General features: G+C 35.1%; 1 protein-coding gene across 2 annotated transcripts in view; it reads left to right on the top strand.

The window, feature by feature from the left end:
- TJP1 (tight junction protein 1) overlaps nucleotides 1-26,751 on the top strand; it is a 252,751-nt gene that overhangs the window by 154,320 nt on the left and 71,680 nt on the right. For both annotated transcript variants that reach the window (XM_063091981.1, XM_063091982.1), the window contains one exon: nucleotides 17,751-17,807. In XM_063091981.1, coding sequence (XP_062948051.1) covers nucleotides 17,751-17,807 — 57 coding nt within the window. The remainder of the gene's footprint in view (nucleotides 1-17,750; nucleotides 17,808-26,751) is intronic.

Genomic DNA, 26,751 nt, shown 5'->3' with positions numbered 1-26,751 from the left:
CCTCACTGTAGTAGTATTTTTCTGGACTGGCTCAGTTTGTGCAATACATATTTTTCACTGGAAACATTTTTATAGTATTTTAGACAAAGGCTTTAAATTTTTTATGTTAGCGTGTTTGGCATTTTAGACACTCATGTTTAAAGCTTTTAATTTATGTAGTTGGCTGATAATCTTAAACTATATTTTATAACTCTTAAGTTCCTTTTAGGACAGCTTCATAAAACAGTTACTTTTTCAAATTACACAGTGCTTTTTCTCCCAAGTTATATAATGGCACAAATTGTATGGCACTGTTATAAAAGACCTCTTTTCTCTCTCTTTTTTTTTTTAGTATTGGTGTTTTCATGTTAGAAAATTGCAAATTAAACTTTTATTTCATGTTTAAGGAAGACTTATGCTACCTATTGATTGTTATCAGTAATAGAGGAGGTCAGTCACCCACACCAACAAATAATGAGGTTGAAACCAATCTGTGGCTTTGAGGGCTATAATGCAGTAGATACAGTCCTGTTTCCTGTTTGGTTTGAAGGAGGAAAATTACAGTAGTTTCACTTTTTTTTTTTCCCCCTCCCCAATTCTGGAAACAGTGTTCTGGATCTGACTTTTACTTGCTCTTTAATCTTTTTTCTGTTTGGAGACCAAATATAAACTCAGTACAGTTCTAAGAATAAAACAGTGTAAATAAGATAGACCGCCATGCTGCTAAGGAACATGTCTTTAAAAAAAAAAGTTTTGGTGAACAGTTTGGAAATGTAATCCTGTTTCTTGATATAGCCCTGATGTGATAAAAATTCAGTCTACTGAAAGGCCAGGAGTCCAGCTGTAAATTCATGTGTAGTGCCACCCACCCCTGACTGCTCAGTCATAGCTCATTCCCAGCCTGCATATGCACACATTTGCATTCACACACTCAGCATCGTGTGTGACTGAGCGTTGTAGTCGCTGAAGAAATTAGCAAAATTAATTTTTATTAGTAAAGTTTTGATCATATGTTAAGTAAAATTAAAAGATAGTTTATGTGTAGGATGGTATTTCCGAAATAATTTGATTAGAACTTGCTTTGCACCTCTCAGTTTTGAAAGACAATCTTGGAAAAACCTTGTTAGTTTAACAATTTTTAATCTTGTAAAAAGAAATAGACATTAGGGGTAGTTTACCAAGTTTTAAAGTTAATGTAAAATTGGCATGTTTCAGTATTTCCTCTATAAGCCAGCAATAAAAATGGGCCTTTTGCTATCTCTGACCTAGAGTGCTTCTTTATTTATTTATTGCAAGGAAGATGGCTTCAAGTTGCTCCTTTATGGGTTAGCCAGGTGCTTTATTTCCATTCCTCTTAAACAGATAAATTCTTAATAATAAGAAGCATGTGGGGAGTGCATGAGTAGGGAGTTTCATTTTATATCCTAAAGATGGATGAAAATAAGTGGACTCTGAGTGATTGGATATACCACAGAGCACTGCTTTAGATCAGGAGAAAACCAGTGTTGCCAAACTTTGTACCATTAAAACATACCATTTGAAATGTAACAACAAAGCCCTGACTCTTGTATATGTAGTGTTCAATACTGAATCTCAGGTGGCCCTTACTTTGGGATATATCAAAAGATAAGGTTTTATTAGTTTCTATTGTAGGCATGTTCCAGTCATATATCAGAATGACCTAAATGTTTTGTGCTGGCAGAAAACGGCAGTGGGTTGACTGATGAATGACCTCAATCATTCTAATTTATCATGCCCAGAAAGGAGGTGAAAACTGGAGCTAATGTTACTTTCTATGAATAGTAATTAGGAACATTAAGATTAGCATGTACCTAGTTTAATTTAAAAAAAATTTTTTTTGTTTGCCGAAATAGTTTTTGGTTTTGTTTTTTAAAATAGTGTACCAAATTGAGAAGTTATTTTTATTTTTTGTTATTTTACAATTTCCACTCTGTTGGAATTGTCACTAGTATCTTTGGGGTTTGTACAACAGTTTCTGATGGCTGAATATTACAAATTAAACCTAATTTAGGATTAGGGCTCTTGATTCAGCATGTAATTCTAAAATTCAGTAGGATACCTGTGATAACTAATTATTTTTGTTAGCTCAACATTAAGTTGAGCTTATTTTGTTTTGGATCCTTGTCCTCCTGGAGCTTATAGTTTTCAACTACTCTATACTGTAATGATCAGTTGTAAAGTGTAACTCATACTTGAAGAACCAAAAGGTTTGCATTGTTTACTCTTAAAAATAAGTATGAGCAAACTCACAGTCATCTTATAATAACAGCATTCTGGTCTGCTTTCTTGGCTGAGGGAGGTGGCAGAGTCATATCAAGAGCCTGGGCTTGCTGTAACAGAGTTTCTTTATTTTTCCTTGTTAACTTTTTATGTTTCTCTGGATTGAATCTGGATACAATCATGTAAGTGTTTTGTGCATGTGTTTGGTATAAATATCTCAATAGGAGAGAAAAATTAAGAATTATAAAGTAATTGCAATTTATTTACATACAGCTCCTTGAATATACACATATAAAATGGATTCTATGCTAGCTGTTAATGTTACATTTAGGGTCTAACAAGCTGTGATATATGTAACAATTTGGATTTTTAAAACTTTTACATTCAATAGAAATTTATCACATACCTAATATGTACCAGGCATTGTTGTAGGTGCTAGAGATAGAGCAGTACTGTTCTGATGGAGCACGTTAATGGTATAGGTAGACAGCAACAAATAACTGTGGTGCGTGATGATAAAGTGCTGCAATCCCTAATGTGCCGTTTTGGGGTCACAACCTCCCTCCTCGAAATATTACATCTATCTTGTCTTTTTGGTACTCATATTCTAGCTTTTCTTTATAATTTTACCACCCAATTATGCATTCTGTAAATACCATCGTTTTGCTTATCTTTGAACTTTACACAAACAGAATCTTCCAGTGTGGATTCTGTGGTGTATGGCTTCTTTTGCTCAGGATTATGTTTGTAAGATGATCCATGTTGTGGGTAAAATTCATTATTTTTCATTGTATTCATGTGTGAACTTCATAGTATTCCATTGTATGAAGATTTACTGCCATATTGGCTTTGGGAAAATTAGTTTGAATTAGGCTTTTGTGGCTTTTTAGAGAAGAATATTATATACATCTCTTTGAGGGGGAGAGTAAGGTAAGCATATTAGCCAGTCGTTGGAGTACTAATTGTGTGAACTGTAGTAAGCTGCTTTTGGCATTTACAAATTGTTTACCTTGAAAAGTCAAGTTGGTTTTAATTTTGAAGACAGTTTGTGACTAAGGTTTTAAATCCATCATCTTAAAGAATGTTTTAGTAGGTATCCGCTTACCTGACTCTGATCAGACTACTAAAAGCCACCATCAGGAGAAATACATGCTTTTGACAAAAACAAGTAAAAACAAGTCTGGTTTTTCAAAATATAATTGTAAGACATCTTTCCCAGTAGTAGCATGTAAGAGGAACTTTTAAAGACTTATTCACTGATTTTTTTTTTAAAGCGGTGATAAATGTTGGGGTATTTAAATAGAAATATACTGGGCCGACCCCGTGGCGTAATCGGGAGAGTGCGGCGGTGGGAGTGCAGCAGCGCTCCCGCCGCGGGTTCAGATCCTATATAGGGATGGCCGGTGCACTCACTGGCTGAGCGCGGTGCGGCTGGTCTCAAAAAAGACAAAAATAAATAAATCAATAAATAAATAAATAAATAAATAAATAAATAAATAAATAAATAAATAGAAATATACTAACCGATATTTTACTGCCTATAAAATCAGAAGACAGTGGCTATGGCAAGTAGATTTACATTCTACTTGTAAATATGAGAAATATATGTTAATAAATAACAGCTCCTGGTATCGAGGCTGACCCAGTGACAGTTACTGAGCTAAATGTTTTATTTACATTATCCCATGTAATCTTCACAATTCCGTTAGGTTCTTATTTTACAGGTAAGAGATCTGACGTTAAAATTTACTTGCTAGATGATTTCCATTCCTCTGGGTATATTCCCAACAGTGGGATAGCTGGGTCGTATGGTAGATCTATCTGCAATTGTTTGAGGAACCTCCATACCATTTTCCATAGAGGCTGCACCATTTTGCAGTCCCACCAACAATGTATGAGAGTTCCTTTTTCTCCGCAACCTCGCCAGCATTTATCGTTCAGGGTCTTTTGGATTTTAGCCATCCTAACTGGGGTTAGATGGTATCTCAGTGTGGTTTTGATTTGCATTTCCCGGATGCTGAGTGATGTTAAGCATTTTTTCATATGTCTGTTGGCCATTTGTATATCTTCCTTAGAGAAATGCCTTCTTAGCTCTTTTGCCCATTTTTTAATTGGGTTGCTTGTTTTCTTCTTGTAAAGTTGTTTGAGTTCCTTATATATTCTGGATATTAATCTTTTGTCAGATGTATACTTTGCAAATATTTTCTCCCACTGTGTTGGTTGTCTTTTAACTCTGTTAATTGTTTCTTTTGCTGTGCAGAAGCTTTTTAGTTTGATATAATCCCATTTGTTTATTTTTCCTTTGGTTGCCCGTGCGAAGGTATACCTGTTCCCCAATGTTCATCGCAGCACTCTTTACAATAGCCAAGAGTTGGAACCAGCCCAAATGTCCATCATCAGATGCGTGGATACGGAAAATGTGGTACATCTACACAATGGAATACTACTCAGCTATAAAAACGAATGAAATACTGCCATTTGCAACAACATGGATGGACCTTGAGAGAATTATATTAAGTGAAACAAGTCAGGCACAGAAAGAGAAATACCACATGTTCTCACTTATTGGTGGGAGCTAAAAATTAATATATAAATTCACACACACACACACACACACACACACACACACACACACACACAAAACCGGGGGGGGGGGGGAAGATATAACAACCACAATTACTTGAAGTTGATAGGACAAGCAAACAGAAAGGACATTGTTGGGGGGGAGGAGGGGAGGGAGAAGGGAGGGAGGTTTTGGTGATGGGGAGCAATAATCAGCCACAATGTATATCGACAAAATAAAATTAAAAAAAAAAAATTTACTTACTAAAGCTAATCATGCATCTACTTACATGCTTTATAATTCATCCGCTTATACATCCATATGTCCTAAATGAGCATCAGGGAGACAAGTGTTGAATGGTGTTGGGTGAGTCTTAGACCAGACAAGTAGCATGAATCATGAAACCATGCCATAATACCCGGAAGAAAGGGCATTATGGCAGTCATTGAGCACAAGCTGGTCTAAAGGAAGTAGCTATTGCTCAGCTCCAGCTGATTGTTGTCATGGAGGAAAGCAGGCCAGATATTCCAGTTTTTCAAAACATGTTGTAAATCCAAACTTTTATGTAAATTACCTTGACTTAAATCTTGCCAGCTGATTTCATTTTTACCTTTTTATTTTGAAATATAATACCACGTGTATAAAAGTACCTAAAGCAAATGTACATTAATGAGTTATTTTAAAGTGAACACCCATTTAAATACCATCTACCTGTCAGCAGGCCAGATCACGCACAGAGACAGGTCATGTAAAATAAGGACTGAGAAGATCACTGAGTAACCCTAAATTTTTGTATAAGTTTAGGCTCTGGAATTGGAATCCTGGGTCTACCACTCAATAAATGTTTTCTTGTTTGTAAAAAAAAGTACAAATGTAAAAATGCAAATAGTACCCACCTCAGGATGGCTGTAAGCTGAGCACAGTGCTCAGCTCATAGTAAACTACTGTATTAGATATGTCTCTTGAAAACATTTTAAGTGAAGCCCATCTTAGTATCAGAGAAGCAGCAAATAGGAATTGTGGTTGTGGGTGTGTATATACATGTACATACAGGCATTTATCTATTTATTTCTTACTAGAAAAGAGTTGGCCTGTAGGTTAGTAGTTTCCATCCAGTAAGATGTTTTGTGGTTTCAGAGAAGGTCCCTTGGGCTCCTGAGATTCTGTTGAAAAATTTATTACAGTGGCATTAAGAGATACAGTCTTTCCTCCCCCCGCACAACACACACACACACACACACACACACACACACTCACTCACACTCACACTCACATTCTCTCTCTCCCCCCATCCCCCCTCCCCCTGCCCCTCCCCTTCTCCCCCCATTTCCCTCCCTCCCTCCCTCTCTGGATTCCTATAATAGCCTCCTAAGTAGTATCATACCCCTGACTTCCTCTTACAATCTGCTTTTCCAAATAATCTGTTTAAAATTCAAATTTGATTAGTCCCCCCACCCCGACCCCCATAAAACAAAACAAAAGAAAACACATATGCACACTTATCCTGAAATTTACAAGCTTCTGGGCTGAAAAAACAAACGGTATTTAGTTTCTTCTATACTGTCACAACACATTTCTGATGCTGGATGTGTGGGGATTTCTCAGAGTTAATTAAGCAATTAATTAACTCTGTAGCAGACACCAACTGGGTGCCCTGTAATTCAGTTCTGACACTGTCTACCTGGAGATAGCATGTCAGATCTCACAGGTTGAGGGTTCACTCCCCAAGATGTCTCTCGCCCCCCCACCCCCCCAACTTTCAGGTACCATTTGCAAGCCCCAGGTTGTTTTACCTGTTCTTCTGACCTACTGGCTAAATCAGTGTTCCCACAACCCCCTCTTTGGGTTTGATTAATTTGCTAGAGTGGCTTACAGAACTCAGGGAAATGCTTATGTTTACTGGTTTATTATAAGGATATTATAAAGTATGTTACAAATGAAGAGATGCATGGGGCAAGCTATAGGGAAAGGGGTGTGGCCCCTTCAGGAACCTCTATGTGTTCAGCCATTTGGAAGTTCACAGAACCTTGTCCTTTTGGGTTTTTTATAGAAGCTTCATTATGTAGGCATGATTGAAGCATGGACAACTGTAGAAATGTGATTTGACAAAAAAGGGTACAATCTAATACTAATAGACTGAATGGGGAAACCCAGCAAGGCCTGTTGGCTCAGATTCTGCTTGGCCTCTCTTTTTTTTTTTTTTTTTTTCTCCTTTTGTGACCAGCCACACTGCGCTCAGCCAGTGAGCAGCACACCGGCCATCCTTATATAGGATCCGAACCCCGCGGGCGGGAGCACTGCTGCGCTCCCAGCGCCGCACTCTCCCAAGTGCGCCACGGGGTCGGCCCCTGCTTGGCCTCTCTGAGCAGCATTCCTTGCTCTCCTGGGTGTGGCTCAGGACCCCTTGTGAATTTCTTTATGGCCAGCTCCAAGACAAAAAGGCAGGGGAAGATTAGAGTCCTACCTTGGAGAGCCAGAAACTGGACAAAAACCAATATATATGTATATAAGTATATATATACATATATATATTACAATATCACAGCTTTTTATTGCCTTTAGAAGATCAAAATCTTTAATATGGTCAGTAAGCTCCTAGTGGATTATTTAGCCCTTGCCTACCCCTCTAGCCTCATCTTGCATCTTTCTCCTCCTTGCTCTGTTTCAAACTATGCTTTCCTCTTTTTAGTTCCTAGCCGGTTCTGCACTTCCTGCCAGCTTTCTCTTTGAGTTCCTCTTGTAGCACTGTTCTTTTCTTTGTAGTACTCATTTAATTCTGTGACTATAAATTTACTTGTGAAATTTTATGATCATCTGGTTCTAGACTGTAAGCTCCATGAAAACAAAAGGTCATACTGATTATGTCTGGTTATTCACAGAATTTATCACAGTGTCTAGCACATAATAAACTCTCAAATATTTGAATGAGTGAGAGATGCCCTTTCTTACTCCAGAACTGTTGTACATGCTGTCTTCTCTATCTGGAAAGCTTCCCACCTCCTTCGCTCATTCACCTAGCACCTGTGCCTCATTTTTTTCCTCAAGAACTTCACCCAGAGCCCAGAAACTAGGTCAGAACTCTGTTTTAAGCTCCCTATACTTTTCCTTTAAAGCACTTATAACAATTTGTACTTAGTTGTCTGCTATTATTTGATTAATATCCGATGCCCCTTCTAGATGATAGTTGCCTGTTTTACTGTTTTTCACTTAATGGTGATATTCGGCTATCTTAAATTCAGCCTAGAAGCTCCCAGAAGGTACTAGTGCATCTCCAGGCCCAGCTGCATTTTTTTCTTTCTTTTCTGAAAGGGGAGGGAGTTGCTGAAGTAGCCAGCCCATGGAAATTTTGCTTAATGGGCTGGCATCATGGCAGCAGCATTCTTGGTTTGGGTCTTTTCTAGATCAATATTTCTAGTACCCTCAAGTTACCTTTACTTTTTTAAATGGAAAAATTTCAAACCATACAAAAGTAGATGAAGAGTGTAATGGATCCTCATGTTACTGTTACCCAGTCCAGTTATGAACTTATAGCCTATCTTGTTTCATCTATACTTCCACTCATTGTGTCCTCCTTTCCCGTTGTTTTGAAACAAATGCCAGACATCTTTTCATCTATTAATATTTGAGTATATAGCTCCAAAAGATTACTCTTTTTAAAAAAAAATATATAACTGTATTACCATTATAACACTTTTAAAATAAATTCGAAATCAGATATTTAGTGTTTTCTAATTGTTTTAAATATCAACTTTCCTTTTAAAATTTTTTTAAAAAATTAGGACCCACATTAGGTCCTCTCATTGTTATTGTTTGACATGTCTCTCAAGTCTCTTAGACATATAAGGATCTCCCGTCTCTGTCTTCTCCCTCCACCCCACCCCCACCTTGCAGTTTTATGGGTTGAGGAACAGGATCGATTATCCTTAATTTTTAACATAGAAAATTTTAAAATTTTTAACAATTTTTTTGGTGCTTGCTTCCCTGTGGTGGTTACAATGGTGCTCAGCCTTCTGTATTTCCCATAAATAGATAATTGGAGCTAGTGCAGTTATGCCTAATAGAAATACCACCTGAGCCACCTATGTAATTTAAAATTTTCTAGTAGTCATGTCAAAAAGGTCTTTTAAATAGGTCAAATTAATTTTAATATTTTACTTCATGCATACATCGAAAATAAAATGCTACCATTTTAGAATGTAATGATACAAAACTATAAGTGAGATGTTTTATATTATTTTTCTGTACTAAGTCATTGAAATCCATCCCGTGTGTATTTTATACATATAGTGCATCTTAACTTGGAATAGACACATTTTAAGTGCTCAGTAGCCGCATGTGGCTAGTGGCTGCTACATTAGACAGCACAGATCTCGACCCTTGGATCAGATTCAGATTTGAGTTTTTTGGTTTGTTTTTGCAAGACTACTTCATAGTGGTATTAGGTTCCAGGTTTTTTCTGTTGTTTTTTAATGATGTTAGCAGCCGTTGATGATCATTGCCTAGATCCCTTAAATGATGATGTCCAAATTTTATTAGTTCTTCATCATTTCTTCATTTGTTAGCTGGAATATCTCTAAGAAAAGAAATTTCCCTTCATCTACTATTTGGTTACCCAGTGGAACTGTTTATATAGGAAAGGCAGAATAAATGCTTGAATCTTTCCCTACGTGCACCAGTGTTTTGAAATCATGAGCTCTGCCTGTGCTTGTCATTTTCTAAAATCACTGTGAACAAATGAATGGATGGGAGCACATTTGCTGTATTTCAATCCATTGCCTTAAAGTTACTTACAATTTTTACTGTCAAGTTAAAGTTATTTTAAACTTTTTATAACGTAATACATTAAAATCGCTTCTCGGCCTTTTGGCTAAGATCAAGTGTAACATAATACATTAAAGTAAACAAAGCATAGGTATATACACATTGATAAGTTTAAGGCAACATTACCTGTATCCCAGGAGTTCCCTCCCAACCTTCGTGCCTTTCCGGTCAGTACTTATACAAGGGTAACCCTGTTCTGACTTGTAACAGTATAGATCACTTTTGCCTGTTTTTTTGTTTTGTTTTTCAAAAATGACATTTACTACATTCCATGGATTATATAATTCATGTGTTTAAATTATAGAATATATAAAAAATTGGAATAAACAGCTCTGAAGCCAATATTTTTTCCTGCCAGTGTGTAAATATGCTTTTTTTTTAACAAAATTGATACTTCTGCATTTTTATATACCTTTATAGCGTTTTTCTTTAAACTTTATTTGCAATATTAGATTTACAGAAAAATTAATCTTTTCTTCCCTGCCTTCCTCAGTGTGGTTATGTTATTCATTTATAATAAAGTTGTGTTCATTTGTTACTGTTTTTATTCCATTTGGATTCCTCCTGCCCCATATCTTTGTTGGTTTTAATTTTTTTTTTTAATTTGTTAAAGATATATCATGAAACAATACTGTGTTCTAAGAATCAGAGCTACACAGAAGGTATCCTCAGAAAATTTTGCTCCCTCTTCATCCCTGCTACCTCATTCCCTTTCTCTTCCTTTCTACTTGGAAAATTTTGAAAGGTCTTTTATCCATCTTTAGCCATTGGAAAATGCCATACCTAAAAGTAGTTTTACTTTTGACAACTGGAAAGCACTATAGATTTTAAGTTTCTTAGAGTATCGTAACTTTCCCTGATAGGAATTTCTCAGTTAAATGTGCACAGAAAACTCGACCTATACCTCTCACCATATACCACAATCAACTCAAAATGGATTAAAGACTTAAATATAAAACCTGAAACCATGAAATTACTAAAGGAAAAGATAGGGGAAACACTCCAGGTAATAGGACTGGGCAAAACTTTATGAATAAGATCTCAAAAGCACAAGCAACAAAAGAGAAAATAAATGGGATTGTATCAAACTAAAGAGCTTCTGCACAGCAAAGAAAATAATCAACAGAGTGGAAAGACTACCTACGGAATGGAGAAAATAGTTGGAAACTATACATCTGACAAGAGATAATATCCAGAATATACAAAGAACTTGAACAACTACACAATAAAAAAACAAATAATCCAGTTAAAAAATGGGCAAAGAGATTAATAGACATTTTTCAAAGGAAGGCACACAGATGGCCAACAAGTACATGAAAAAATGCTCAGCATCACTTGTCATAAGAAAAATGCAAATCAAAACCACGTTGAGATATCATTTCACCCCAGTTAGACTGGCCATTATTAAAAAGACCAAGAATAACAAATGCTGGCGAGGATGCGGGGAAAGGGGAACTCTTCTACACTGTTGGTGGGACTAAATTGGTGCAGTCATCATGGAAAACAGTATGGAGGTTTCTTGGACAACTACAGATAGGACTACCATATGATCCAACAATCCCACTACTGGGTATATACCCAAAGGAATGGAAATCATCATGTCGAAGGGATACCTGCACTCCCATGTTCGTTGCAGTTCTCTTTACAATAGCCAAAAAATATGGAACCGACATTTGTGTCCATTGATGGAAAACTGAATAAAGAAAATGTATATAAACACCATGGAATACTACTCAGCCATAAAAAAGAATGAAATTCTGCCATTTGCAGTGACACGAATGAGTCAGGAGAAAATTACGTTAAGTGAAATAAGCCAGGCAAATACCGCATGTTCTCATAACTGGCTGCTAGGAAGGAAATGGGGCGGGGGGAAGAGGGGAGAAGGAAGGAATAAAGGAAAGAAAGAAAAGACCACAATAATACATTGAACTTTCAGAAGGAGAGAACAAACCTAAGGATAGTAGAGATATGGGGGAGGAAGGAAGGAGGGTTGGGAAGTGATAGGTCAGACAAAGAGCATAAAGAAGTATTGCGATTTGTGAAAATGAATATGCTAATTATAAATTTTTTTAAAAAATTGTCTTTGTCAAGGGAAAAAATGTGCACAGAGCAGTAACTTTTTTTCTTTTTTCTTTTCCCTCCTGCTTCCCCACAGAATAGTAACTTTTAAGCTAATGTTCTTTCACTGTGATCTTAGGACCACAGCTAATGTAGCAACTTAATCTATGAATTTACATTTTTAGCAAACCTTTGGCTTTGATCAAGCAAAAAAATTCAGGTCTACTGTCTTTCTTCCAACTGTTAATATTTCCTAATCATATCCATCTCATCATTTGTCTCCTAAATAGTTAGCCAAGGAGTGGACACAGTAGTATATTTGTAACTTTAACTGGTGTTGAATACAGTGAGGTGTTCGATTCTAAATTTACTTAATTTCTATAGAGACTTTCATCCTAAGTTGCTGCACTCTTATTTCGATCATTATTTTAATTCTTATGTTTAGTGAGTTTCTCATCTTGTGTTTGTGAAGTTTGTTGGATCCCTGAGAATCTCCAGGACCTTTCTTCATTTGACTTTAGATTGATCTTTTTTACTACCTCTTGGATATCTCCATTCTCAGATTTTAAATGACAGCCTTTCAGGTCAATTCAAATATTTTCCCCTACCTTTTAAACACATACACTGTTCTATTTTTTTGTACTTTGTTTGCATAGCAATGATCACAATTTGAAGTTAAATAAGTAATTAAAAGTTCAGCAAGGGGCAGGGGTCATCTGGTTTTATTCACTAAAACTAATGTTGTACTTCTTAAGTTCCTGGTTCACCCTCATCTCAGTAGGTGATCTTGCTTTCTATTTTGATTGGGAAAATGCCAAAAAGAAAACCACAACAAAAACACCAGCGTGCAGAAGAAATCAGAAACATCTCAGTGTAGCAGCTTTGCTCACAAAAGGAACCCCGAGTGTTTACTACTTGCTTTCTCTAACGGGGTACTATAAGCCATCAAGAGTATTCAGTGTGCTTTTAGGGGAAATACTGAATAATCTGATTTAGATATATATTTAATAATATTTAAGGGTCTAAATTTTTTTAATTCATGGAAATTTTTTTATGATGTCAGATAAGTATAGTGCTTTAAAAAAAATTGAGATATCTTCGGTTTTTATATTTTGTTTTGTTATATTCTCAGGACAATAAATGATGTTTTGTATTGGTTTTCGTGTATATTCACTGACTGCTGCTTCTCAGGTTTCTCTGGTTATTCCTTTCCCCTCTGAGAGTATTGGTAGTCCACTTATTGGGTGGATCTTTTATCTTTACTTCAGTGCTACTACCTTGTTGATTACTTTTAGATCCTTATCTACTCCAGATCTCATCTTGATCTTCAAACCTGTATGTCCAACTACCTATCACCCATATGTCTGTTTTGATAGTTTCATAGGCATCTTAAATTAAGCATGTCTGAAACTGAATTTGTCATCTTTTTCTCTTCCTGCTTTTTCACTGAGCTGCCCAATTCAGAAACCTGAGCTGTCTTTAACTATTCACCCCCTTTTCACTTTAACTTTCTAGCTGGACTCCCTCCCTCAAATCCATCTTCCCCATTACAGTCTTCAGAATGAATACTTACTGTGCCATTTAGTGTTTAAAATTCTTTAATGTGTTTCCATTGAATTTAAAGTCCTTAGGGGCCAGCCCGTGGCTCACTTGGGAGAGTGTGGTGCTAACAACACCAAGTCAAGGGTTAAGATCCCCTTACCGGTCATCTTTAAAAAAAATAAATAAATAAAGTCCTTGGCATTATATTACAAGATCTGTTGTGATCTGGTACCTTTGCAACTTCTCTTTTTACCCTCTCCCTGTTCCACAAATTGTACAACTCTGTCATATCAAAGCCAGTATCTTGTGCAGCATTGTACAAACCTTGCTGACATGCTGTTTCTTCTGCTGAAACATCTTTCCCTACTCTTTTCCTGGTCATCCCTCAAGCTTGAACTCAAATGTTCCTTTCTCGGGGAATCAGTCTCTGATCTTCACAGCAAGTAGAGTTCTCTTCCATTCTCCATAACACTGTGTATACACCATTTATCTAGTGTTCTAGACTGCCTCCTTGAGCCCCTATGGGGGGGGCGACCTATTTTTAGTCTCTACAGCACTTGGCAGATCTGATAAATGTTTGTTGAATGAATAAATAAATGAAGGTATTGTTTTTGAAATTCAGCCACAAGGATGGTAATAACTTATCTGACTATATATCTAGGTATGTTATAGGTTCACCTTGTCTTGTCAGTTCTTACGCCCTTCTGTCTTTCCCCAGTAGTGGATTTGTAATCAGCCCCAAAGGAACTGCCTTAGAATTGGGATCTGAAGTTTTGGCAGGAAGCCCTTCAGAGTTGGTGATCTGAGGAGTGTCTTTGCCAGCTGGAGCTTAGAACAAAGAAAGCAAACAAACTCTTGGCAGATTCTGAAACGCAGCTTTTTGCTTCTTCAGAAATTGTGATTCTAGTCAGTTGATGCTGACTTAGAAATGTATGCAGAACTCACAATCTAGCAGCCATGAATTGCAATCACTTTTGATGCCTGCAGTGCTTCACTAATAATTGAATTTGTAGCCTACTCATTGGAATATAATTTTAATAAAATTTGGGAGCTGGGAAGGTCTTTTTACTTGAGATAATTTCATCCAATTCCTTAATTTTATAGGTGAGGAAAACTCAGGTCACATTTCTAGTTAATGATAGATTTGAGCTCAGGTCTCATTATTTCTAGTCTAGTTCACATTCTGTTTAACAGCATCTTTCAGAGTTATTAGGGAATGTTAGTGCTAGAATCGTGCTTAGAGGCATAATATAATACACTTTTCCTTGGTGTTCTGCAATTCTCCATGCTTTGGGAATAAGATTAGTGATTTACCAGAAGGTCCTGTGCAAGTTTTGCAATTATTCATGGGACATTTTTTTAAATAAGAAAAATGACAAGCAAGCTTACACTAAGGACATTTCTTTAAAGTCATTTATTTCAATAAGTCATAGGTGAATGTGACAAAACAGTACAAAAGGGCTCACAGTGAAAAAGTAAGACTCTTCTCACCCTTATTTGTGTTTCTCCACCCCAGACACCGCTTGCTTCTTAGACATTCTTCCGAAGGAAACTCCACTCCCCTTTTCCAAAAGCATCGGAATTCTGAGCTTCTAATGAACTTTTTATATATAGTGCTCATGGAAATAGTGCTTAATAAATTTACTGGTACTAAAATGCTTTATATTAATAGCTTCAATTTCTGGTTGATTTACTAGAAAGAGCTCCGTATTTTTCCCCCAACACTGTATTATGATCACTTTCAAACATATAACAAGGTTGAAAGAATTTTATAATAGATACCTGAATCCCGACCACTAAGATTCTGCCATTATCATTTTCCTATATTTGCATTATCACATATCTGTGGATTTGTCCATCCATCCATTCCTCAATTCATTCAGTACTCTTCATAAGGACTTGCTGGTTTTGTAAACAACTGTGGATAGAATTCTGCTGCTTTTGCCACTGAAGCAAATTAAAGACTAGAGAGTAGAGAGCGATGACATTCTTCGCAATTTAAACTAGGAATACGTTTCTCTGTTTATAGCTTTTTTTGAAAAAGATAATAAAGTGATAAAGAGTGGTGATTCACTTATTATCTATTCACTTATAATATGGATTAAATGTGTGCTGGTCAGGAGCCTAATTAACCACTCCTTTTGATGTTTCATTCTCTGTTACCTTCTTGTGCATAGGTCTCCCTTCAGATAAATCAAGCTGATAAAACTGTTAGACTTTCACAGAGAAGCCACTGAGTTGGTTGAGATGTGTACTTTTTTCTAATCCCTCCGAAAAAAAATCATATTAATTTTTTACATGAAATGCTGAGAACAATTATGTTTTAATATTTTTATTTTTTCCCCTTAACTTGTACGAACAAAATCACTTAGATTTCCTATTTTACTCCTCCTGGAGATTGTACATTAAGACCTTAATGTATATAGATCCCTTACAAACAGTAGAACACTTTTATAATGAATAATAATACATAGCATAATTCTTTTAAACATTATTTGATTTTCCTAAAAGCCAAGTTAAAAATAGATATTTGAGATTTCAAGTAAGAATTGGATTTAGTGAATGGCCAATTTGTTCTGATTGGGAATGGAGAAAGGAAAGCAAGAAGGTAAAACAAGCACCTGATGGAAAAATGTCACCCACCTCAGTTTGAGGATGATCAGCGTTAACATTTTGTGTAATCTTACAGCCTTTTTTTCCTACTCATGTTTAAACAAAATTAGGATGAAAGTTGTTTCATAACCTGCTTTTCCCCCCCAGACAGTAAATGAATTTCCCCATTTGGCTACTATTCTTTTACAAAATGGAAATTATGTAGTCATCAAAACCATATGAAGGATGATAAACTGTTTCAAACCAGAGTATGTTATCAGGGAGAGTTAAGTGCGGGTTATCAGATCACTTGCAGTTTGGACTGGTAGGAAAGGAATTAAAAAGACAGTGAAGCAATGTTACTGTTTAACGAATTGGATCAAGAAAAAATGAGCTTAGAGCTGTGCAAGCAGTTCTCATTCTTAAAGTCAACTGAGATTGGACAAACTGGCCATCATCGCAGATGTTTTTATAATGTACATCTTAGTGGGACTGTTGATGTTTAGCAGATTTACTCATGACTGCTTCACATTGATGGAAGAAAGTTTTTTAATGCATTAAATCCGGGTCAGTTTTTGTTAAAACAAAATAGCTTTGTTTCCAGCATAGGTCTCATTAAAGGGAGGTTTTGCTGCCCTTGATTGGTAGGTTGAAACAAAACTCTGGTAAGGTTGGCAGTTCTTATCTATGGGAGTGAACAGAGAGATCCTTTCTCTTTTATTCATCTGGCAGGAAAGTTAATCTAGTTGCTTTCAATTTAGGGAAGCAAGCTTTCTTTATAGGGATTCATTTTCAAAAGTGGCATTAATCTTCAATTAAAGTTGCTATGGGAAAGGAGAAGTGGGCCCGTGGCACCTTGTGGTGGGCATATTCTCATGATGCTAATGATAGCAGTGTAACAGAAAACACTTCTCACTTGTGAATTAGGCATTTATAACAGTGAGTAATGAGTGATGTTCTGAGAATGTCATGCTCAGCATTCTCCCCGTTTCTACATTTTGATAATTCTGAAAAATCTTTTTTAAAAAAATTTTCTTGTAAGTAAATACATTTTTAGGAGCCCCAGTTTCATAAAATGGTAACATTAAGAGAAACTGAATTACTTTAAGTGTCCAAGACCAATTACCCCAATGTAAAAGAAATTTATTTTGAATGCTTTAGTGCTCATCCCTTAGATAGTAACTTATTTTTCTCTCTAGCGAGAGGTTCATGCAGGAGATGAAACTGAACTACATTATGGTTTGAGTAGGACCTATGTTGGAGCTTGTATCGCATTTGTTTTATGATTCTTGGGGGAGTTTTGGTGGTGGTAGTTCATTTTTCTTTTTTTCTTGTGTGTGTGTACATGTGGGTGATACATATACTAGAAAAGCCATTTTTTTCTTATGGTTATAAATGAAGATTGAGAAGGTAATTCCGTACTAAAACTGAAACTAGGTAGAGCAATAGTGTTTAATTGTGATTTTAAGGCAATGATTGATCAAACCTATCAATGGTCTTATCTGTTTTCCTGTAACATGTATATTTATAATTACTTAGTTCAGAGGTATTTAACTTTTCCTTCCTTTGCACAATGTAAGGAATGCTTTTAAATGTTTATATGCTATTAGATATTTTTAAATAATACTGTTCCAACTTTCATCCTTTTCTATCTGATGTTAAGTATAAAGTTGCAGAATTAGCTTGAATACTGATTTCAGCTGGTGTGCAGTGGATATAGAGCAGCATCTTTCCAAATTAAAAACAAAGGAAGTTCCTGTGTGTAGTTTCCTGTCTCTTAAAAGCAAACAAAAAACCTTCTATAATTATTAAACTCCTTTCAGAGTTTCTCTAATATTAATAGTATGAATTTTGGTATTTCAGTGTGCTATATTTTTTGCTGGATGTTCTCATTCACTTTATTAAAGATATTTTCTTAAAAGGTAAATGATTTGTTTTTCTTTTCCTTTATCAGAACACAACAATGGAGGAAACAGCTATATGGGAACAACACACAGTGACGCTTCACAGGGTAAGTTTCTGTTACAGTAAATAATCTGTGTATAACTCAGGATACTGGCAGCTTTTGAAAACAATAGAGAAAAGCCAGATGTCAGGAAGCCAGAAGAAAGGGGAAAATTTTTTCTCTATTCTTTTGTTTAAAATTAGAGTTGCAATAAATTATTTAGGTCAAAAGTAAACATGATTACATTAGAGTTGCAATAAATTATTAAGGTCAAAAATGAACATGATTACTTTTTCATATATCCTTTTGGTTGTAATTTATTTGCTGTTTTTATTCCTAACTTAAGAAAGTAAGTGGTTTTTAAATTTTGAGTGATCAAAGACTGTATATTATTCTAAATTATAAATTGCCTCAACCTTTCTGAGTATATATGCATGTATGGTTGGCTTGGGGTTTAAAATTAAACATAATAAAATCTAAAAGATACTTGTTGATTTGAAACATGTAGACCCAAACTGTTGCTTAAACAATTGCAGATGGGTGGAGAAAGATTAGTAGTAAGTTTGGTAGGAGTGCGAAATTTGTCTGAAATGAGACTGCCCTAAATTTGAATTCTAGTTCTGCCTTTCTCTTGCTTTAGAAATGGGCATGTGATCCAACCCCGTTTGATAGCCTTGGTTTTCACATGTTTAAAATGAGACTAATGGCCAATTCATGCTTTTATAAATTCATAAATTATCTCCCCAAATTCTCCACATCCTCACTTGGAAGAGAACTGATTCTACTGATTACCCTCTCCTTCAGAGAATGTACAGAAAAAGATTAGAGAATATTTAAATATAGGCCATATACTTCACATTTACTATTTCTACCAGTTGTATCCATGATTAGTAAGATGGAAAGAGGGAAAATTAAGTTCCTGGACCCTGCCCCTGATTGTCTCATGAATGTTTGAATCCTGTCCGTAATAGATAAATTAATTATTAAAAAAGTGATTTCAGATAAGATATAGTCAGCTTTTTTATGTCTCATTAATGGTGAAGGAAATCATTAAATAACACTGACCTTAACTTTTCATTTGTAAAGCTGAAATATGGCCTTCCTTTGTTTGAAATGTTCTGATAGATAGCATATTTAAATCAGATATATATTATTAAACATATAAAACAACCATACCTTCTGACTGTCTAATTGGCCAGTCGTGATATCATAATGATTTGGTATTATTTTATTACATTTATTTTTCTTAATACCTTTATTGTTTTTATTGACATAATTTGCATACAGTAAAGTTTATCCTTAATGTACAGTTCTGAGTTTTGACAAACACATGTAGTCAGGTAACACCACCACCACAATTAAAATATAGAACAATTTCATCACCCTAAAACTTTCCCTTGCACCCATTTGTAGTCAACCAGTCCTTTCACCCTGAGCACTTCACAATCACTGATCCATTTTCTGTTTGTATACTTTCACCTTTTCCAGAAAGTCTTATGAATGGACTCATACAATCTGTAGCTTTTTGAGACTGACATCTTACACTTAGTCTTATGCATTTGAGATTTCTCCATGATGTTGTTTGTGTCAGTAGTTAAGTTCCTTATTATTGCTGAGTAGCACTCCATTGTATAATGTAATAATTTATTTATTCATTCTCTAGTTGTGGTGTGCTTGGGTTGTTTACAGTTTTTGGTGATTATGAATAAACCTGCTTTAGTGTATAGAGGACATAACTTTTCATTTCTCTTGGGTAAATACTTAGGAATAGAATTGCTGTGGGTTGTGTGGTAAGTGATTGTTTAATTTTATAAGAAACTGCCAAACTCTCTACCATCTTGCATTCCCACCAACAGTGTATCCTTTACTTGCTCTTTATCCTCATCAAGTCTTGTTTGTTTGTTTTGATTTTAGCCATTCTAAGAGGTGTCTAGTGGTATCTGACTGCAGTTGTGCATTTCTCTAAATACTTGTGAAGTTAAGTATCTCTCAATGTGCTTACTTGTCATCTGTGTATCTTCTTTGGTAAAGTGTATTCAAATCTTTTGCCCATTTTTAATTGGATTATTTGTGTTCTTGTTATTCAGGTTTTTAAAAAAAATTGTGGTAAAATAATACATAAAATTTACCATCTATTCAAGTTCTTTGCTCATTTTTTAATCAGGCTTTTGTTGTTCTTGTTTTTGAGTTGTAGGAGTTCTTTATATATTGTATATATAAACCCCTCATCAGATACATGATTTTCAAATATTTTCTCCCATTTTGTGGATTGTCTTTTGGTTCTGTTGGTTGTCACCTTTGGTATACAGAAGTTATTATTGAGTTTTGAGAGTTCTTTATACTGTTTATTCAGGATGCAGGTTCTTTCTCTTTTTTTTGGTGGCTGGCCAGTACAGGATCTGAACCTATGACCATGGGATTATAAGGCTACACTAACCAACTGAGCTAACTTGCCAGCCCTACATGCAGGTTCTTTATCAGGTATTGTTTTGTAAATATTTTTTTCTAGTCTGTGGTTTGCCTTTTCCTTCTCTTAAGGGTGGCTTTTGCTGAGGGTAAGTTTTAAATTTGGAAGAAGTCTAATTTGTTAATTTTTGCTTTTAGCAGTCATGCTTTTGGTTTCATATTTGAGAATTCTTTGTCAAATCCAAGGTTACAAAGATTTTTTCATGTCTTTTCTTCTAGAAGTTTTATTGCACTTAAATTTTGTATGTATAATTTTTAAAAATTAAAATTTTTTTTTCATATGGGTGTCCAATATCTTGAGCAGCCATTTTGTTGGAAAGATTATCATTTCTTCATTTAATTGCCTTTCTACCTTTGTCAAAAATCAATTTACTGTATACATGTGGGTCTATTTCTGGACTCCCTAATCTGTTCTGTTGATTCATTTGTCTATGCTTTTACCAGTTATTTCTCCTTTGATTACAGTAGCTTTATATCAATCATGGAAATCAAGTATAAATCCTCCAAAGTTGTATTTTTAAAAATTGTTTTGGATATTCTAGTTCTTTTTTTGTTCTATATAAATTTTAGAATAAGCTTGTCAATTTTTACCAACAAAATAATCTGCCAGATTTCATTGGAATTGCATTGAATCTATAGATTAATTTGGGATGAGTTAACATCTTAATATTGATTCTTTCAAACTATGAACATAGTGTATCCTCCCATTCTTTGATTTCTTTCATTACTGTTTTGAAGTTTTTGGCATACAGATTCTGCACACATTTTGTTAGGTTTTTAGTTAAATATCTAAGAGTTTTGGGTGGTATTGTAAATGGTATGTAGAAATACAATTTTTTTTTTTAATATAGCAACCTAGTAACTTTTTAAAACTTACTGGTTCCAGGAATTTTTTTATAGATTCCTTTGTATTTTTCTACATAGACAGTCATGTCATGCTTAATAGAGGCAGTTTTATTTCTTTCTTTCCAATCTGTATGCTGTTTATTTCTTTTTCTTGCCTTATTGCACTGGCTAGGTACAGTAAGCATGTTGCTGAACAGGAATTGTGAGCAGACATACTTGTCTTACTCCTAATGTTGAGTGAAAGCATTCTGTCTTTCATCATTAAGTATGTTTTTGTTGATGCTCTTTATTAGGTTAACGAAGTTTCTTTGTACTTCTTTTTTGCCATTCATTAGGTTGAGGAAGTTCCGTTTTATGTTAGACTACTGAGAGTTAGTTCTTTTCCAATCATGAATGGATGTTGAATTTTATTGATGCTTTTTTTGGCAAGGATCTATTGGGATTATCATATGGGTTTTCTCCTTAATCTGCTGATATGATGAATTTCTTGCTTTTTGATTGTTGAACAACCTTGCATTCCTAAGGTAAATCAATTTATCTATTTTATATGTTGTTGGATTGATTTGCTGATATATTTGTTTCAGTGTTTATGAGTGATATTGGTCAGTACTTTTTTTTTCTTATATTGTTTTCATTAGGTTTTGGTATCAAGAGAAAGCTACTAACCTCAAAATAAGGAGTTTGAAGTGTTTCTTCCTCTTGCAGTTTCTGGTGGAGAATAATGTCATGTACAATTGACATTATTTTTCCCTTAAATATCTAGTAGAATTCAACAGTGTAGCCATCTGATGCTGGAGTTTTCTTTGTGTGGAGGTTTTGAATTACAAATTCAGTTTTTTAAATTTTATGTTGGATTATTCAGGTTAGGTATTTCTTCTTTGTTAGGTTTTGTTTGTTTGCTGGTTTGTTTGTATTTTGTAGCTTTGGTACTTTATCTTCCAGAGTATTTGTCTCTATCATCTAAGTTGTTAAATTTAAGGGCATAAAATTGTTCATAATATTCCCTTTTTTTAATTTTAAATTTTTATTAGCCTATTCATTTTTACAAATTGTGGTATTTCTTTATACCCTTTGCCCAACCTATCACTTCCTAAACCCCCTCCCCCCTCCCTCCATTCCCTTATCTTTAATGTTGAATGGTCTATTATGATGTCTCTTTTTTCATTCTTGATACTGGTAATTATGTTTTCTCTTATTCCTTAGTCAATCTGGCTAGAGGTTTGACAATTTTACTGATATTTTCAAAGTGCCAGCTTTTGTTTTCATTGATATTCTTTATTTTATGTTTTCTATTTCATTGATTTCTGCTATTCATATTTTTATTCTTCTGCTTACATTGAGTTTAAATTGCTCTTCTTTTTCATAGCTTCTTTAGTAGAAACCAGATTTATTGAAGACCACAGGGTAATTTGCCATTATCACCTTACACTTGTTTTCTCTAATATAAGTAAGCAAAATAAAATGAGACTTAAATTAGCTAAAATATGTGTCTCCTTTGTACTATTTTGCTAGGTTTTATTAGGAATTCAGGTGTGGGGAAGTACTAAATATATTTATTAAAGGTATGTGTCACATTAGCTTAAGGGATGTGGGGAAAGATCCTGAACATTGAAAAAACAGAATCTGATTTTTTTGAACATGTTGAAAGTGTCATACTAACTCATCATGGTAGATAATACTCAGGCAACTCTGAGAAATGTCTAGATTATTAGTGTAGGTTCTATTCTGTAGCTCATTTCTTTCAGTGCTTTAGTTTTCTTTTGCCACAAGAGGACTACAAGCCCAGAAAAATGTCATCAGAAGATACAGATAACAGGAGTATATAACTCATAATTCCTTGGTTTTTAAATATGTTATCTGTTATGCTGGGAACACAGGGCTGTGTTGCCTCTGAACCTCATCAAAGAGAGACTGTGACAGAATGGAAGTCCTCACAACCATCCCTCTAGGAATTGGTTTGTGAAGGTTTTTTAAAAATAGTCTTCTCAGTGCAAGTTGATAGACTTAGACCAAAGCATAACTCAGTTGACTTCATTCTCTGAGGGTGCAAAACAGTACTTTCAGTTATCTCGGTCCTTTGGTGTTCTGAGTTGATCCAGAATAAAATTTAGTCTTTCTAGAGCAGGGTCAGCAAACTTTTTCTTTAAGGAACCGGATAGTAAGTAAATATTTCAGGCTTTGCAGGACATAAATCTCTGTCACAATTACTCAGCTGTGCAGCTGTGTTGCAAAAGCAGCTGTAGCTTTGTTCCAGCAAAACTTTCTTTACAAAAATGGACAACTGGCTGAATTTGGCCTCTGACCCATAGTTTGCTGACCACTAATCTAGAGCAATGGCTTTCCAGGTTCGTCATAAAGAGGAACCAACTGAATCATCCCCATCCACCAGAGATTCTGATTGAGTTGGTCTGGGATGGGTTTCCTACTATTTTTTAAATATTAATAATATTTTTAAAATATTTAATTTTTTTAAATGCTCTAGTTTGAAATGGAGGGCCATGGTTTCTGGCACCACAGTTAACACTGACAGAGGAACAAGAAAGTCTGTTCTTTCTGAGGTGAACAAGTGGGCTTTTTTGGCACTGGTAATAAGTGAAGGAGATAATTTGAAATTATGTTCTTTTGGCAATAACCTGTAGTATAGATACTCTGTATTGCCAAATAAGGGCAAATCCATATTCCTTGACATATGATAGTCATTTATAAGAAAGGTCGAGGTAACTTTGAAACGAATAAAAATCCTTTGAACTAAAACATTTACTGCTATTCACCATCAAAAATAATATATGATATGCTTCATTCTTCAGTTTGCATTCTCAGAGGAAACTTTCTTCATCTTAGAATGCTAGAATCTGTGGAAATCCTCCTCCACTTCATTCTTTAAGGCTGAGTAATTTTTTGGTGTTCTGCTGTATATCAAACACTGTTGTAGACCTTGGAATTATATCAGAGAAGAGAAGCAAGCTCCTCATGGATTCTGATCTCTCCATTGGTCCTCAGTGACAGATGAATGTATGAGGGCACTTCAGAAAGTTCATGGAAGTATTTATAGTATCCTTTATGTTTCCATAAACTTTTTTTTTTTTTTTTTTTGTCTTTTTTGTGACCAGCCGCACTGCGCTCAGCCAGTGAGTGCACCGGCCATCCCTATATAGGATCCGAACCTGCGGCAGGAGCGCTGCTACGCTCCCAGCGCTGCACTCTCCCGAGTGCGCCACGGGGCTGGCCCTCCATGAACTTTTTGAAGTACTCATATATCTCAGGAGAATAGGGATCTACCCCATCTCCTACTGCATTATAACTTTCTCAAGGGTTAGAAATATTAGTCAATTTCATATTCACCCCTTAATGCTTGGTACTTAGTTATGCCCAATAAAATTTAATTCCCGAGGAGACCAACAGTGTTCAACAAAGTCACTCTTAGGTCTACAGCAGCATAGTCCAGTAGCAATGTAATGTAAACCATATATGTAAGTTTAAAGTTTTTAGTCTTCCCATTTAAAAAAAACAGGTGAAACTAATTTTTGTAGATCTTATTTAACTCAATATATCCAAAATATTAATAATTTCAACATGTAATCAATATTTAAGAATTGATATACAAGTTGAGCATCCCTAATCCAAAATCCTCAAAAATCTGAAACTTTTTGATTGCTGTCATAATGCTGTAGTGGAAAATTTCACACCTGACCTCATATGATGGGTCACAGTCACATTTTTTTAATTGTTAAAAATATCGTATAAAAATACCCCCAGGCTGTGTGTATAAGGTGCATGCATAAATATATTTCGTGTTTAGAGTTGGGTCCCATTCCCAAGATATCTCATTATGTTTTTGCAAATATCCCAAAATCCAAAAAAATAGGAAATCCAAAATACTTCTGGCCTCAAGCATTTTGGGTAAAGGATACTCCACCTGTACTTCACTTTTTTTCATACTGTCTGACAAAATTGGGGTTTATTTTATAATTTCAGCATATTTCAGATAGAGCGAGCCATATGTCTATGGGCTATCATATTAGCAACTGTAGGTCTGTAGCTTAAGATGGTAACTACATCCAGAGAGTCCTGTGTTCCACCTTTCCTGCTACCATAATACATCTACACTTTCTTTACTTTCGTGTAGAAAGAAAATGCATATATTTGGTGGTTTCTGAGGAAAGAGTTGGTCTACTCCACTATTTTATTTTCTAAAATAGAATTATGTAAAAGATTAAATAAATATTTATATACTAAAGTATTAAAAGATGATGAAAATATATTGAAAGCAAGGAAACTAGTCAGGAGATAATTTAAGGGTGAGCTGATAAGCGTTTCAACTAGGGAGGTGTTTGGATAAGAAGTAAACTTGGCACAAAGGTCCCAAGACAATACAGCGGGGGGAGAAATAGTCTTTAACAGCAGGTGACAGGACAGCTGGTTAACCACATGCAAAATAGTGAATTTGGGCCCCTACCTCATACCATATACAAAAATTAACTTAAAATGGATCATAGACCTAAATGTAAGAACTCAAACTATAAAACTCTTAGAAGAAAACACAGGAATAAATCTTTGTGATCTTGGGTTAGGCAGTGGTTTATTGGATATGATGTAAAAAGCACAAACAACAAAAGAGAAAACATAAATTGGACCCCATCAAAATTAGAAACTTTTGTGCTTCAAAGGACACTATCAGGAAAGTGAAAAGATAACCCACAGAACAGGAGAAAATACTTGAAAATCATATATCTGATAAGGGACTTGTTTCCAGAATATATAAAGAACTGTAACTGAGCAATAACAAGACAAGTAATTCATTTGAAAAATGAAGGCTTTGAAAAGACATGTTTCCAAAGAAGATATACAGATATACAACAAGCACATGAAAAGATGCTTAATGTCATTGGCATCAGGGAAATGTATATCAAAAACCACAGTGTGATATCCTTTTATACTCACTAGAATGGCTATAAACACAAAGACAGACAATAACTAGTGTTGGCAAGGAAATGGATAAATTAGAACCTTTATGCATTGCTGCTGGGAATGTAAAATGGTATAGCCACTGTAGAAAACAGTTTGGGAGTTCCTGAAAAGATAAGCATTGGAGCTACCATGTGACCCAACAATCTCACTCCTAGGTATACCCAAGAGAAATGAAAACAATGTCCACATAATAAGTTATATGTGAGAGTTCATAGAAGCATTATTCAATATAGCCAGAAAGTGGAAATAACCCAAATGTCCATTAGCTAATGAATAATGAATAAACAACATGTTATATATAATGGAGTATTATTCAGCAATAAAAAGAGTGAAGTATTTATACATGCTACAGCATTGATGAACCTTGAAAATATTATGCGAAGTAAAAGAGGCCAGTCATAAAGGACCGTATATTGTATGATTCTGTTTTTATGAAATGTTCAGAATAGGTGAATATATGGAAAGTGGATATGTGGTTGCACAGACTGGGGAGATTGAGGGATGATGGCTAAAGGGTAGGGAACTTATTGCTAGGATGATTGTAAAATTGTGGTGATGGTTGCACACCTGTGAGTATACCAAAAACAATTGAATTATACACTTTAAAGGGTGCATTTTGTGATAAGTGAATTATATCTCAATAAAGCTGGTCAAAAAAAAGTAATCTTACCTATCTATTGAGCAGCTTCAAACTGCTGATAGATATAAGGCAAGCATTTAAGCTCAAGCA

This window comes from Cynocephalus volans, chromosome 3 (assembly GCF_027409185.1).
Source record: "Cynocephalus volans isolate mCynVol1 chromosome 3, mCynVol1.pri, whole genome shotgun sequence".
In the NCBI taxonomy this organism is placed as follows: Eukaryota; Metazoa; Chordata; class Mammalia; order Dermoptera; family Cynocephalidae; genus Cynocephalus; species Cynocephalus volans.
This window is presented reverse-complemented; position numbering and strand designations above follow the sequence as displayed.